The sequence below is a fragment of the Triturus cristatus genome, chromosome 1_2 (assembly GCF_964204655.1).
Source record: "Triturus cristatus chromosome 1_2, aTriCri1.1, whole genome shotgun sequence".
In the NCBI taxonomy this organism is placed as follows: domain Eukaryota; kingdom Metazoa; phylum Chordata; class Amphibia; order Caudata; family Salamandridae; genus Triturus; species Triturus cristatus.
In genome coordinates this window covers 1,177,666,889-1,177,682,462 of record NC_140580.1, presented here as the reverse complement: position 1 = coordinate 1,177,682,462, position 15,574 = coordinate 1,177,666,889, and the positions used below count along the sequence as shown (strand labels likewise).

Here is a 15,574-nt window from a genome sequence, read left to right as displayed (position 1 = left end):
CAGTCAGCACTGGCCGGCAGCAATGAGAGCCACTGGCTGTAATCATAGCACAGAGGCTGCAGTCAGCACTGGCCGGCAGCAATGAGAGCCACTGGCTGTAATCATAGCCCAGAGGCTACAGTCAGCACTGGCCGGCAGCAATGAGAGCCACTGGCTGTAATCATAGCCCAGAGGCTACAGTCAGCACTGGCCGGCAGCAATGAGAGCCACTGGCTGTAATCATAGCCCAGAGGCTACAGTCAGCACTGGCCGGCAGCAATGAGAGCCACTGGCTGTAATCATAGCACAGAGGCTGCAGTCAGCACTGGCCGGCAGCAATGAGAGCCACTGGCTGTAATCATAGCCCAGAGGCTACAGTCAGCACTGGCCGGCAGCAATGAGAGCCACTGGCTGTAATCATAGCCCAGAGGCTACAGTCAGCACTGGCCGGCAGCAATGAGAGCCACTGGCTTTTATCATTCATTCAATAATCTTTATTCTGATATAAAGTGTCCATAAAAGCACAAACAATTTACAAAGTTAATCACTTAAACATTTACATTAAAAAAACATAATCTAGATTTAAAACATACATCAAAGGTTTAGCTATATAAAACAAATAAAAAATAAAATTCGATAAGTCATCACAAAGTAGTCATGGGTGACTCAAGTTATATATATATATAGCAGCATCATATAATAAAGTGCCAAAGTGCAAGGTGCAGATGGTTTTGGGGGAGAATAGCAGCGGGGGGGAAATAAGCTACTGAATTGAATTCCAAACATAAAAACTCCACACATTTGAATATCGTTCAGGAACCAAAGAGAATATTTCTTTATCAGCATAAATCCAAGAAATGCATATAGTACAATCGGTTCCACTTATCGGGGGTTCATAGAAGCACGTGAACGAATAGCCATTTTCAAAAAAGTACAAATACGAAGTGTTAAGTTTTCCCCATTAAGCTGAAGGATAGTCCCGTAGGCAACCTTAAAGTCCGTTATTCCACTGGCCCTAAAAAACAGAATCAAAAGTTGCTTACTGTACTTTTGATAAAAATTACAAAAGAACAGAAAATGCAACATGGATTGCTTACCTAAATTGCCACAAGGGCAAGGTAATTCCTCAATGTTAGGCTGAAAGCCTAAGGGGAAACACAACAAATATTTTAATGTGCCAGATCTAAGGCGGAAGAGCAAACTTCGTTCCCAGCCGCTAATATCTCTTAAAAGGTAACTAACTGGTAAATAAGAGGGAGGGCGTCCGTAGTCAACCATTAATATATAACGTGCGATGGATACTTTAGAGAGCGCTTGTGCGTATCTTATGTCCCCATAATATTTATATATAGCTTCTCGAATAGTCTTTTTGTTAACCATCTAACTGGTTTATAAAAATGTGTCCAAGATTTACTCTAGTTAAACTTGCCCTCACTTCTGCAAGCCACGGTATATCTCCGCCCTTGTCGCATTTTAAACAGTCTCCTACAAAATCTATTTTCTTCCACCTGGACACTTTTGGAATTTTTAAAGCCCCATATTTCAGCCCCATATGTTATAGTGGGTACACACTGTGTTCTATAGATTTTGAGTAGAGACAACACTACCTCAATTATTTTCGGTTGGGGGAGATTTAAAATCGAACGAATTAACTGCCTTTAAAAATTTACTTCGACCATAGGCCAAATGGGATGCCCAAGATCCATTGTCTGAAAATTGTAAACCCAAATATGGGAAAGTGCGTGTGCGTAGCAAGGTTTCAGAACCAGAAATAATAGCATTAATAAGACATTTTTTAGGACCGCAACACATTAAAAAAGATTTCTTAAAATTCGTACAAAGGTTCAGGGCATTCATAAAATCAACAAAACCCCTAACTAATATACGCAGTGCATTGGGTGTACGACCCATTAAAACAGCATCGTCCGCATATAAAAGGGCGGGCAGTTTATTACCAATCAAAGGCCGAGGTAAAGTCCATAAATGCTAGGTAGATTGGGCCGTGTCGAGCTATGGTGTATTTACCTATGATCAAATTAAGGTTAAGATGCTGTTCCACTGTTCCAAGATTGCTTCTGAAACCTAGCTGGCATCTATTTAAAATGTTTTCGTCCTCGGCCCAGGTTCTGATTTTGTTAAATAATACCCTCCCCAATATCTTAAGGGTATTATCAATTAAAGAAATTGGTCTATAACAACTCGGGTTGGATCTGTCTCCCTTTTTAAAAATTGGAACGATAACAGATGTAGACCATGTATTGGGGATTTCAGTTATTGTCAAATTATTAAAAACATTAAGTAAAAGAGGGGCCCAGAACTCTGACCTAAATTTTATTAGGTCAATGAGGAGCCCATCTGGGCCAGGGGCCTTGTTACCCAGACTTTGATCAATAGCATCCTCAACCTCCGATATTGATATTTGAATTCGGGTGGTAACAAAATTATCGACGGTATCTTCGCACTGGGACATAGCAGCATAGATATTGGAAAAGTGGGCTACCCAAGCGTCACTCGTTATGTTACAACTTAACGGAGTGAGTGTATTGGTCAGTGATCTCAGTGACTTGGCCGCTGTCCAAAAACCATTTGAGTTATTAAATCTTGCAGCACAAGCCAAGTTGTTCCATTGTTCTTTTAGGATCTCGTCTTTCCTCTGCTTAGTCACTCTTTTGTAAACATGCCTCAATGATTTAATGAGGTTAGGGTCCCTAGGGGAAGCTGAGAGTGCAGCTCTGAGCTCTCTATCTGCCGAGGGTTAGAGTTGAATGCAAGTGCAGGTCTTGAGATCACTTTTTTAATGCCTGCACATAGTTGAACAAAAGTAGAAACTACCTCTGGGTTAGGAAAGACAAGTCTCACAGAGTGATCGATAGGTTTTTAACATTTTTTGGAACACACTTCTGTTATCAATACCTTTCCATTTGACCCTTAAATTGTCTGTAGAGGATTCTAAGTTACCGGCCCCTATCTCTTTTCTAGGATCAGGTCTGGGAGCAACCCAAAATAAAACTGAAATTGGGTTATGATCCCCAAAAGTGGATGGTTTAACCTCTGCTTTAACTAGGTGATCATCTAGTGTGGCCGTAAAAAACGTAATCTATTGTTGAGGCGCAGCCATGACCTCTATAAGGGGGTATTGGGCTGTCCCCATTGTTTATAGCTGCGATATCCATTACGTTTGATAGACTACTATTTAATAAATGGTCCAATAACTCAAGCCCCTTTTTGCATGGATTGACCAGAGGGGGGCGGAAGGGAATTAAAATGTTTCCCCCTGCAATCTTTGCGTTAAAATCACCACCCAGACAAATGCCTGCTTTGATTTCCTATAAAACTAGGTATATCCGAAATAAAGTTAAAAAGGTTGACAAAATTCATATTAGGTATAGTTAAAAAATCATTATAAAAATTAATAAAACAAATGGAAATCCCCCGTGTGTATATCAAGGCTTGGATGCTGGCATTTTTGGTGGGGAGTGTTTTTACACTGCCACCCGACGCGAGGCTCATTCAGATGGATAAACCGCCCGAGAGACTGCCTTGTTTAGGGGGGTTGAGGTCATATTAAGACATTCATACCCTTCAAGATATAACTCTATTGTTGCCCAAGTCTCTTGGAACATTAGGACCTGGCTGCTGTTATCATAGCACAGAGGCTGCAGTCAGCACTGGCCGGGAGAAATGAGAGCTACTGGCTCTAATCATAACCCACAGGCTGCAGTCAGCACTGGCCGGCATTAATGGGAGCCACTGTCTATAATCATAATCCGCCGGCTGTAATCAGCACGGGCCAGATGCAATGAGAGCCGCTGGCTTTAATCATAGCACAGAGCCTGCAGTCAGCACTGGCCGGCAGCAATGAGAGCCACTGGCTGTAATCATAGCTCCGAGGCTGCAGTCAGCACTGGTGGCCTTCAATGAGAGCCACTGGCTGTAATCATAGAAACGAGGCTGCAGTCAGCACTGGTGGCCTTCAATGCGAGCCACTGGCTGTAATCATAGAAACGAGGCTGCAGTCAGCACTGGTGGCCTTCAATGAGAGCCACTGGCTGTAATCATAGCTCCGAGGCTGCAGTCAGCACTGGTGGCCTTCAATGAGAGCCACTGGCTGTAATCATAGAAACGAGGCTGCAGTCAGCACTGGCCGGCAGCAATGAGAGCCACTGGCTGTAATTATAGCACTGAGGCTGCAGTCAGCACTGGCCGGCAGCAATGAGAGCCACTGGCTGTAATTATAGCCCGCAGGCCGCAGTCAGCACTGGCCAGCAGCAACGAGAGCCATTGGCTTTAATTATAGCCCGGAGACTGCAATCAGCACTGGCCGGGAGAAATGAGAGCCAATGGCTATAATCATAACCCACAAGCTACTGTCAGCACTGGCCAGCAGAAATGAGAATCACTGGCTGTAATCATAGCCCAGAAGCTGCAGTCAGCACTGGCCAGCAGTAATGAGAATCACTGGCTGTAATTATACCCCGGAGGCTGCAATCAGCACTGGTCGGCAGCAATGAGAGCCACTGGCTGTAATCGTAGCCTGCAAGCTATAGTCAGCACTGGCTGGCAGCAATGAGAACCACTGGCTATAATCATAACCCACAGGCTGCAGTCAGCACTGGCCGGCAGCAATGAGGCTGTAATCATAGCCCGCAGGCTACAGTCAGCACTGGCCGGCAGGAATGAGAGCCACTGGCTATAACCATACTGCGGGGGCTGCAATCAGAACCGACCAGATGCAATGAGAGCCACTGGCTGTAATTATAGCCCGCAAGCTACAGTCAGCACTGCCCAGCAGCAATAAGAGTCACTGGCATTAATCATAGCCCGGAGACTGCAATCAGCACTGGCCGGCAGCAAAGAGAGCCACTGGCTATAATCATAACACACAGGCTGTAATCAGCACTGACCAGATACAATGAGAGCCACTGGCTGTAATTATAGCCCAGAGGCTACAGTCAGCACTGGCCGGCTGCAACGAGAGCCACTGGCTGTAATCATAGCCCGGAACCTACAGTCAGCACTGGCCGGCAGCAATGAGAGCCACTGGCTGTAATCATAGCACCGAGGCTGCAGTCAGCACTGGCCGGCAGCAATGAAAGCCACTGTCTGTAATTATAGCCTTGAGAGTTACTGGCCGGAGGCTACAGTCAGCACTGGCTGTAATCATAACCCGGAGAGTGCAGTCAGCACTGTCTGGCAGCAATGAGAGCCACTGGCTGTAATCATAGCACAGAGGCTGCAGTCAGCACTGGCCGGCAGCAATGAGAGCCACTGGCTGTAATCATAGCCCAGAGGCTACAGTCAGCACTGGCCGGCAGCAATGAGAGCCACTGGCTGTAATCATAGCCCAGAGGCTACAGTCAGCACTGGCCGGCAGCAATGAGAGCCACTGGCTGTAATCATAGCCCAGAGGCTACAGTCAGCACTGGCCGGCAGCAATGAGAGCCACTGGCTGTAATCATAGCACAGAGGCTGCAGTCAGCACTGGCCGGCAGCAATGAGAGCCACTGGCTTTTATCATTCATTCAATAATCTTTATTCTGATATAAAGTGTCCATAAAAGCACAAACAATTTACAAAGTTAATCACTTAAACATTTACATTAAAAAAACATAATCTAGATTTAAAACATACATCAAAGGTTTAGCTATATAAAACAAATAAAAAATAAAATTCGATAAGTCATCACAAAGTAGTCATGGGTGACTCAAGTTATATATATATATAGCAGCATCATACAATAAAGTGCCAAAGTGCAAGGTGCAGATGGTTTTGGGGGAGAATAGCAGCGGGGGGGAAATAAGCTACTGAATTGAATTCCAAACATAAAAACTCCACACATTTGAATATCGTTCAGGAACCAAAGAGAATATTTCTTTATCAGCATAAATCCAAGAAATGCATATAGTACAATCGGTTCCACTTATTGGGGGTTCATAGAAGCACGTGAACGAATAGCCATTTTCAAAAAAGTACAAATACGAAGTGTTAAGTTTTCCCCATTAAGCTGAAGGATAGTCCCGTAGGCAACCTTAAAGTCCGTTATTCCACTGGCCCTAAAAAACAGAATCAAAAGTTGCTTACTGTACTTTTGATAAAAATTACAAAAGAACAGAAAATGCAACATGGATTGCTTACCTAAATTGCCACAAGGGCAAGGTAATTCCTCAATGTTAGGCTGAAAGCCTAAGGGGAAACACAACAAATATTTTAATGTGCCAGATCTAAGGTGGAAGAGCAAACTTCGTTCCCAGCCGCTAATATCTCTTAAAAGGTAACTAACTGGTAAATAAGAGGGAGGGCGTCCGTAGTCAACCATTAATATATAACGTGCGATGGATACTTTAGAGAGCGCTTGTGCGTATCTTATGTCCCCATAATATTTATTTATAGCTTCTCGAATAGTCTTTTTGTTAACCATCTAACTGGTCTGGTTTATAAAAATGTGTCCAAGATTTACTCTAGTTAAACTTGCCCTCACTTCTGCAAGCCACGGTATATCTCCGCCCTTGTCGCATTTTAAACAGTCTCCTACAAAATCTATTTTCTTCCACCTGGACACTTTTGGAATTTTTAAAGCCCCATATTTCAGCCCCATATGTTATAGTGGGTACACACTGTGTTCTATAGATTTTGAGTAGAGACAACACTACCTCAATTATTTTCGGTTGGGGGAGATTTAAAATCGAACGAATTAACTGCCTTTAAAAATTTACTTCGACCATAGGCCAAATGGGATGCCCAAGATCCATTGTCTGAAAATTGTAAACCCAAATATGGGAAAGTGCGTGTGCGTAGCAAGGTTTCAGAACCAGAAATAATAGCATTAATAAGACATTTTTTAGGACCGCAACACATTAAAAAAGATTTCTTAAAATTCGTACAAAGGTTCAGGGCATTCATAAAATCAACAAAACCCCTAACTAATATACGCAGTGCATTGGGTGTACGACCCATTAAAACAGCATCGTCCGCATATAAAAGGGCGGGCAGTTTATTACCAATCAAAGGCCGAGGTAAGGTCCATAAATGCTAGGTAGATTGGGCCGTGTCGAGCTATGGTGTATTTACCTATGATCAAATTAAGGTTAAGATGCTGTTCCACTGTTCCAAGATTGCTTCTGAAACCTAGCTGGCATCTATTTAAAATGTTTTCGTCCTCGGCCCAGGTTCTGATTTTGTTAAATAATACCCTCCCCAATATCTTAAGGGTATTATCAATTAAAGAAATTGGTCTATAACAACTCGGGTTGGATCTGTCTCCCTTTTTAAAAATTGAAACGATAACAGATGTAGACCATGTATTGGGGATTTCAGTTATTGTCAAATTATTAAAAACATTAAGTAAAAGAGGGGCCCAGAACTCTGACCTAAATTTTATTAGGTCAATGAGGAGCCCATCTGGGCCAGGGGCCTTGTTACCCAGACTTTGATCAATAGCATCCTCAACCTCCGATATTGATATTTGAATTCGGGTGGTAACAAATTATCGACGGTATCTTCGCACTGGGACATAGCAGCATAGATATTGGAAAAGTGGGCTACCCAAGCGTCACTCGTTATGTTACAACTTAACGGAGTGAGTGTATTGGTCAGTGATCTCAGTGACTTGGCCGCTGTCCAAAAACCATTTGAGTTATTAAATCTTGCAGCACAAGCCAAGTTGTTCCATTGTTCTTTTAGGATCTCGTCTTTCCTCTGCTTAGTCACTCTTTTGTAAACATGCCTCAATGATTTAATGAGGTTAGGGTCCCTAGGGGAAGCTGAGAGTGCAGCTCTGAGCTCTCTATCTGCCGAGGGTTAGAGTTGAATGCAAGTGCAGGTCTTGAGATCACTTTTTTAATGCCTGCACATAGTTGAACAAAAGTAGAAACTACCTCTGGGTTAGGAAAGACAAGTCTCACAGAGTGATCGATAGGTTTTTAACATTTTTTGGAACACACTTCTGTTATCAATACCTTTCCATTTGACCCTTAAATTGTCTGTAGAGGATTCCAAGTTACCGGCCCCTATCTCTTTTCTAGGATCAGGTCTGGGAGCAACCCAAAATAAAACTGAAATTGGGTTATGATCCACAAAAGTGGATGGTTTAACCTCTGCTTTAACTAGGTGATCATCTAGTGTGGCCGTAAAAAAAGTAATCTATTGTTGAGGCGCAGCCATGACCTCTATAGGTGGGTATTGGGCTGTCCCCATTGTTTGTAGCTGCGATATCCATTACGTTTGATAGACTACTATTTAATAAATGGTCCAATAACTCAATCCCCTTTTTGCATGGATTGACCAGAGGGGGGCGGAAGGGAATTAAAATGTTTCCCCCTGCAATCTTTGCGTTAAAATCACCACCCAGACAAATCCCTGCTTTGATTTCCTATAAAACTAGGTATATCCGAAATAAAGTTAAAAAGGTTGACAAAATTCATATTAGGTATAGTTAGAAAATCATTATAAAAATTAATAAAACAAATGGAAATCCCCCGTGTGTATATCAAGGCTTGGATGCTGGCATTTTTGGTGGGGAGTGTTTTTACACTGCCACCCGACGCGAGGCTCATTCAGATGGATAAACCGCCCGAGAGACTGCCTTGTTTAGGGGGGTTGAGGTCATATTAAGACATTCATACCCTTCAAGATATAACTCTATTGTTGCCCAAGTCTCTTGGAACATTAGGACCTGGCTGCTGTTATCATAGCACAGAGGCTGCAGTCAGCACTGGCCGGGAGAAATGAGAGCTACTGGCTCTAATCATAACCCACAGGCTGCAGTCAGCACTGGCCGGCAGTAATGGGAGCCACTGTCTATAATCATAATCCGCCGGCTGTAATCAGCACGGGCCAGATGCAATGAGAGCCGCTGGCTTTAATCATAGCACAGAGCCTGCAGTCAGCACTGGCCGGCAGCAATGAGAGCCACTGGCTGTAATCATAGCTCCGAGGCTGCAGTCAGCACTGGTGGCCTTCAATGAGAGCCACTGGCTGTAATCATAGAAACGAGGCTGCAGTCAGCACTGGTGGCCTTCAATGCGAGCCACTGGCTGTAATCATAGAAACGAGGCTGCAGTCAGCACTGGTGGCCTTCAATGAGAGCCACTGGCTGTAATCATAGCTCCGAGGCTGCAGTCAGCACTGGTGGCCTTCAATGAGAGCCACTGGCTGTAATCATAGAAACGAGGCTGCAGTCAGCACTGGCCGGCAGCAATGAGAGCCACTGGCTGTAATTATAGAAACGAGGCTGCAGTCAGCACTGGTGGCCTTCAATGAGAGCCACTGGCTGTAATCATAGCTCCGAGGCTGCAGTCAGCACTGGTGGCCTTCAATGAGAGCCACTGGCTGTAATCATAACCCACAGGCTGCAGTCAGCACTGCCTGGCAGCAGTGAGAGCCACTGTCTGTAAACATAGCCCGGAGGCTGCAGTCAGCATTGGCCGGCAGTAATGAGAGCCACTGGCTGTAATCATAGCACTGAGGCTGCAGTCAGCACTGGCCGGCTGCCATGAGAGCCACTGGCTGTAATCATAGCACTGAGGCTGCAGTCAGCACTGGCCGGCTGCCACGAGAGCCACTGGGTGTAATCATAGCACAGAGGCTGCAGTCAGCCCTGGCCGGCTGCAATGAAAGCCATTGACTGTAATCATAGTCTGCAGACTACAGTCAGCACTGGCCGGCAGCAATAAGAGCCATTGGCTATAATCATAGCCCTCAGGCTACAGTCAGAATTGGCCGGCAGTAATGAAAGCCACTGGCTGCAATCATAGCCCTCAGGCTACAGTCAGCACTGGCCGGCAGTAACGAGAGCCACTGGGTGTAATCATAGCCCGGAGGCTACAGTCAGCGCTGGCTGGCTGCAATGAGAGCCACTGGCTGTAATCATAGCCCGCAGTCCGCAGTCAGCACTGGCTGGCAGCAATGAGAGCCACTGGCTGTAATCATAGCACGCAGGCTGCAGTCAGCACTGCCCGGCTGCTATGAGAGCCACTGGCTGTAATCATATCCCAGAGGCCGCAGTTAGCACTGGCCGGCTGCTATGAGAGCCACTGGCTGTAATTATAGCCCGTAGGCCGCAGTCAGCACTGGCCGGGAGAAATGAGGCTGTAATAATAGCCCTCAGGCTACAGTCAGCACTGGCCGGCAGTAACGAGAGCCACTGGCTGTAATCATAGCCCGGAGGCTACAGTCAGCACTGGCCGGCTGCAATGAGAGCCACTGGCTGTAATCATAGCCCGCAGTCAGCACTGGCCGGAAGCAATGAGAGCCACTGTCTGTAATCATAGCACACAGACTGCAGACACTGGATGAAATCGGAGCTCACTGGCTGCAATCAGTATAAGTTAGGTGCAATCAGCACCACCCTACTACAACTAGAACCACTGGCTGCGTTCAAAGTACACTGACTGCAATCCGAGATCACTGGTTGTAATGAGTACCTACTGCAGCAATCAGAGCCAGCGTATGAAATTCAGAGGTCACTGGTTGTAATGAGGACCTGCTGCAGCAATCAGAGCCACCGTATGAAATTCAGAGGTCACTGGATGCAATGAATACCTGCTGCAGCAATCAGAGCCACCGTATGAAATTCAGAGGTCACTGGATGCAATGAGTACCTGCTGCAGCAATCAGAGCCAGCGTATGAAATTCAGAGGTCACTGGATGCAATGAGTACCTGCTGCAGCAATCAAAGCCAGCGTATGAAATTCAGAGGTCACTGGATGCAATGAGTACCTGCTGCAGCAATCGGAGCCAGTGTATGAAATTCAGAGGTCACTGGATGCAATGAGTACCTGCTGCAGCAAACAGAGCCAGCGTATCAAATTCAGAGGTCACTGGATGCAATGAGTACCTGCTGCAGCAATCAGAGCCAGCGTATGAAATTCAGAGGTCACTGGATGCAATGAGTACCTGCTGCAGCAATCAGAGCCACCGTATGAAATTCAGAGGTCACTGGATGCAATGAGTACCTGCTGCAGCAATCAGAGCCAGCGTATCAAATTCAGAGGTCACTAGATGCAATGAGTACCTGCTGCAGCAATCAGAGCCAGCGTATGAAATTCAGGTCACTGGATGCAATGAGTACCTACTGCAGCAATCAGAGCCAGCGTATGAAATTCAGGTCACTGGATGCAATGAGTACCTACTGCAGAAATCAGAGCCAGCGTATGAAATTCAGAGGTCACTTGGTGCAATGAGTACCTGCTGCAGCAATCAGCGCCACCGTATGAAATTCAGAGGTCACTGGATGCAATGAATACCTGCTGCAGCAGTCAGAGCCACCGTATGAAATTCAGAGGTCACTGGGGGCAATGAGTACCTGCTGCAGCAAACAGAGCCAGCGTATCAAATTCAGAGGTCACTGGATGCAATGAGTACCTGCAGCAGCATTCAGAGCCAGAGTATGAAATTCAGAGGTCACTGGATGCAATGAGTACCTACTGCAGCAATCAGAGCCAGCGTATGAAATTCAGAGGTCACTGGATGCAATGAGTACCTGCTGCAGCAATCAAAGCCAGCGTATGAAATTCAGAGGTCACTGGATGCAATGAGTACCTGCTGCAGCAATCAGAGCCAGCGTATGAAATTCAGAGGTCGCTGGGGGCAATGAGTACCTGTTGCAGCAATCAGAGCCACCGTATGAAATTCAGAGGTCGCTGGGGGCAATGAGTACCTGCTGCAGCAAACAGAGCCAGCGTATGAAATTCAGAGGTCACTGGATGCAATGAGTACCTGCTGCAGCAATCAGAGCCAGCGTATGAAATTCAGAGGTCACTGGATGCAATGAGTACCTGCTGCAGCAATCAAAGCCAGCGTATCAAATTCAGAGGTCACTGGATGCAATGAGTACCTGCAGCAGCAATCAGAGCCAGAGTATGAAATTCAGAGGTCACTGGATGCAATGAGTACCTACTGCAGCAATCAGAGCCAGCGTATCAAATTCAGAGGTCACTGGGGGCAATGAGTACCTGCTGCAGCAATCAGAGCCACCGTATGAAATTCAGAGGTCACTGGGGGCAATGAGTACCTGCAGCAGCAATCAGAGCCAGAGTATGAAATTCAGAGGTCACTGGATGCAATGAGTACCTACTGCAGCAATCAGAGCCAGCGTATCAAATTCAGAGGTCACTGGATGCAATGAGTACCTGCTGCAGCAATCAGAGCCAGCGTATGAAATTCAGAGGTCACTGGGTGCAATGAGTACCTGCTGCAGCAATCAGAGCAAGCGTATCAAATTCAGAGGTCACTGGATGCAATGAGTACCTGCTGCAGCAATGAGAGCAAGCGTATCAAATTCAGAGGTCACTAGATGCACCAAAGTTGGCATAGGCGTCAATTCTGCGCAAGATCATTCATTATCAGCCCAGCTGACGCCCAATTCCACATACGCACCTGAAAACAGTGATGAACTGAGGTGTCATAAGCTGTGGACGGAGCTCCCGGACCTCGGCCACATTCCCCAGGAGCCCTAACATATTTCGGTGAAGTTCCTGCTTCTCTGGAAATTCCTAGGAGAAAGCAAGAAGGTGATAAGAGAATCAAATCACTATGCACAGAGACTGTGCACAACTTCAGACACAGCACCCTGACATTTCCCCTCAAGATGATCAGAACTCTGCTGGAAATGAGCACACTTGGGATGTCTGGTCATGTACACAGGACTCTACATCAAGTGACAGGCATGCACTCCCGCCTTCGGGCGCACCACGCATGGCCTTGGGCGTATGTGAGGTGATGTGGATGCAGAAGCTTCAATGACAAGGAAGGGCGGAGCGCAGGTGCAGGGCTCAGAGCCCACAGTCAGCACAGGACAATACAAAGCATTACCTTCAGGCACTCAAGGAAGAGCTTCATTCCGCTGTAGTTCAGAAACATTTCGCAGTTATCCGGTGTCTCATCTGTGATGTTCCAGAGGGCGCTCCAGGAGAACTCCATGACCTGGTCACACTGTCACACCAAAGGAGAGAAGACAAAGGAGGGTGAGCCTCCAAGGCACCATAAAAGAGAGGCCAAAAGAGGGTGAGCTTCAGAGGCACCATCACAGACAGGACAAAAGAGTGTGAGGCATTGAGGTACCAAAGGATAGATGACAAAGGAGGGTGAGCCTCAGAGGTAGCAAGGGAAAGAGGACAAAGGAGGGTAAGCCTCAGAGGTAGCAAGGGAAAGATGACAAAGGAGGGTGAGCCTCAGAGGTAGCAAGGGAAAGAGGACAAAGGAGGGGGAGCATCTGAGGCACCATAAAAGAGAGGCCAAAAGAGGGTGAGTCTCCAAGGCTTTAAGGGAGAGGGGACAAAGGATAGTGATCTTATAAGGCACCATGGGAGAGAGGACAAAGGAGGGGAGCCTCTGAGGCACAGAGTAGAGAGTACTAAGGACGGTGAGCCTCCGAGGTACAGAGTATAGCGGAAAAAGGAGGGTGAGCAACCGAGGCACCAAGAGAGAGAGGACAAAGGAGGAAAAGCCTCCGAGGCACAGAGGGTAAGAGGACAAAAAAGGGTGAGCTTCACAGGCACCATGGGAGAGAGGAAAAAAAGAGGGTGAGCCTACGAAGCACCAAGGGAAAGAGGACAAAGGAAGGTGAGCCTCCCAGGCACCAAGAGAATAAGGACAAAAAAGGGTGAGACTCTCAGGCACCAACGGAGAGAGGACAAAGGAGAGAGAGCATTCAAGGAAAGAGGACAAAGGAGGTTGAGCATCTGAGGCACCCTACGAGTGAGGATAAAGAGGGTGAGCCTCCGAGGCACTAAGGGAGAGGGGACAAAGGAGGGTGATCCTCAGAGGCACCATAGGAGAGAGGACAAAGGAAGGTGAGCATCTGAGGCACCAAGGGAAAGAGGACAAAGGAGGGTGAGCCTCCAAGGCACTAAGGGAGAGGGGACAAAGGAGGGCGATCCTCCGAGGCACCATGGGAGAGAGGACAAAGGAGGGTGAGCCTCTGAGGTACAAAGTAGAGAGGATAAAGGAGGGTGAGCCTCAGAGGTACCAAGTGAAAGAGGACAAAATAGGGTGAGCCTCAGAGGTACCAAGGGAAAGAGGACAAAGGAGGGTGAGCATCTGAGGTACCAAGGGAAAGAAGACAAAGGAGGGTGAGCCTCCGAGGCACTAAGGGAGAGGGGACAAAGGAGGGTGAGCCTCTGAGGTAAAGAGTAGAGAGGACAAAGGAGGGTGAGCCTCCGAGGCACGGAGTAGAGAGGAAAAAGGAGGGTGAGCAATGGAGGAACCAAGAGAGAGAGGACAAAGGAGTGAGAGCCTCGGAGGCACCATGGGAGAGAGGAAAAAAGAGAGTGAGCCTCCAAGGCACCAAGGGAAAGAGGACAAAGGAGGGTGGACACTGAGGAAAGATTAAAAAGAAGGGTATGCCTCCGTGGCACCAAGGGAAAGAGGACAAAGGAGGGTGAGCCTACGAGGCACCATGGAAGAGAGGACAAAAGAGGGTGAGCCTCCAAGGCACTAAGGGAGAGGGAACAAAGGAGGGTGAGCATCTGAGGCACCAAGGGAAGGAGGACAAAGGAGGGTGAGCCTCTAAGGCACTAAGGGAGAGGGGACAAAGGAGGGAGATCCACCGAGGCACCATGGGAAAGAGGACAAATAAGGGTGAGCCTCTGAGGCACCAAGGGAAAGAGGACAAAGGAGAATGAGGCACCAAGGGAAAGAGGAAAATGGAGGGTAAGTCTTGGAGGCCCCAAGGGAGAGCGGACAAAGGAGGGCGAGCCTCCGAGGCACCAAGAGAGAGAGGACAAAGGAAGGTGAGCCTCCGAAGCACCAAGGGAAGAGGTCAGAGGAAGGTGAGCCTCGGAGGCACTAAGGGAAACAGTGCAAAGGAGGGTGAGGCACCAAGGGAAAGAGGAGAAAGGAGGGTGAGTCTCTGAGGCAACAAGGGGAGAGGATAACAAAGGGTGAGCCTCCAAGGCACCAAGGGAAAGAGGACAAAGTAAGGTGAGCCCTCCGTCGCAACAAGGGAAAGAGGACAAATAAGGCTGAGCCTCTGAGGCACCAAGGGAAAGATGACAAAGGAGGATGAGGCACCAAGACACCAAGGGAAAGAGGACAAAGGAGGGTGAGTCTCGGAGGCCCCAAGGGAGAGCGGACAAAGGTGGGTGAGTCTCTGAGGCATCAAGAGAGAGAGGACAAAGGAAGGTGAGTCTCCGAGGCACCAAGGGAAGAGGACAGAGGAAGGTGAGTCTCCGAGCCACCAATGGAGAGAGGACAAAGGAGGTTGAGCCTCCTACACACCAAGAGAAACAAGACGAAGGAGGATGAGCCTCCAAAGCACCATCGGAGAGAGCACAAAGGAGGGTGAGCCTTCCAGGAAAGAGGACAAAGCAGGATGAGCCTCTGAGTCACCAAGGGAGAGAGGACAAAGGAGGGTGAGCTTCCGACGCACCAAGGGAAATAGAACATAGGAGGGTGAGCCTCCAAGGCACCAAGGGAAGGACGACAAAGGAGGGTGAGGCACCAAGGGAAAGAGGAAAGAGGAGGGTGAGCCTCTGATGCACCAAGGGAAAGAGGACACAGGAGGGTGAGCCTCTGAAGAACCAGGGAGAGAGGACATAGGAGGTTTAGTCTCTGAGGACCCAAGGGAATGAGGACAAAGGAGGGTGAGCCTCCGAGG

General features: G+C 47.4%; 1 protein-coding gene across 4 annotated transcripts in view; it reads right to left on the bottom strand.

The window, feature by feature from the left end:
• The window catches only part of ZER1 (zyg-11 related cell cycle regulator), a 387,007-nt gene that overhangs the window by 115,219 nt on the left and 256,214 nt on the right, over positions 1 to 15,574 (bottom strand). For all 4 annotated transcript variants that reach the window (XM_085614054.1, XM_085614056.1, XM_085614055.1 and 1 more), the window contains 2 exons: positions 12,790 to 12,909; positions 12,355 to 12,470 (listed from right to left, as the gene is read on the bottom strand). In XM_085614054.1, the coding sequence (XP_085470180.1) occupies positions 12,355 to 12,470; positions 12,790 to 12,909 (236 nt within the window). The remainder of the gene's footprint in view (positions 1 to 12,354; positions 12,471 to 12,789; positions 12,910 to 15,574) is intronic.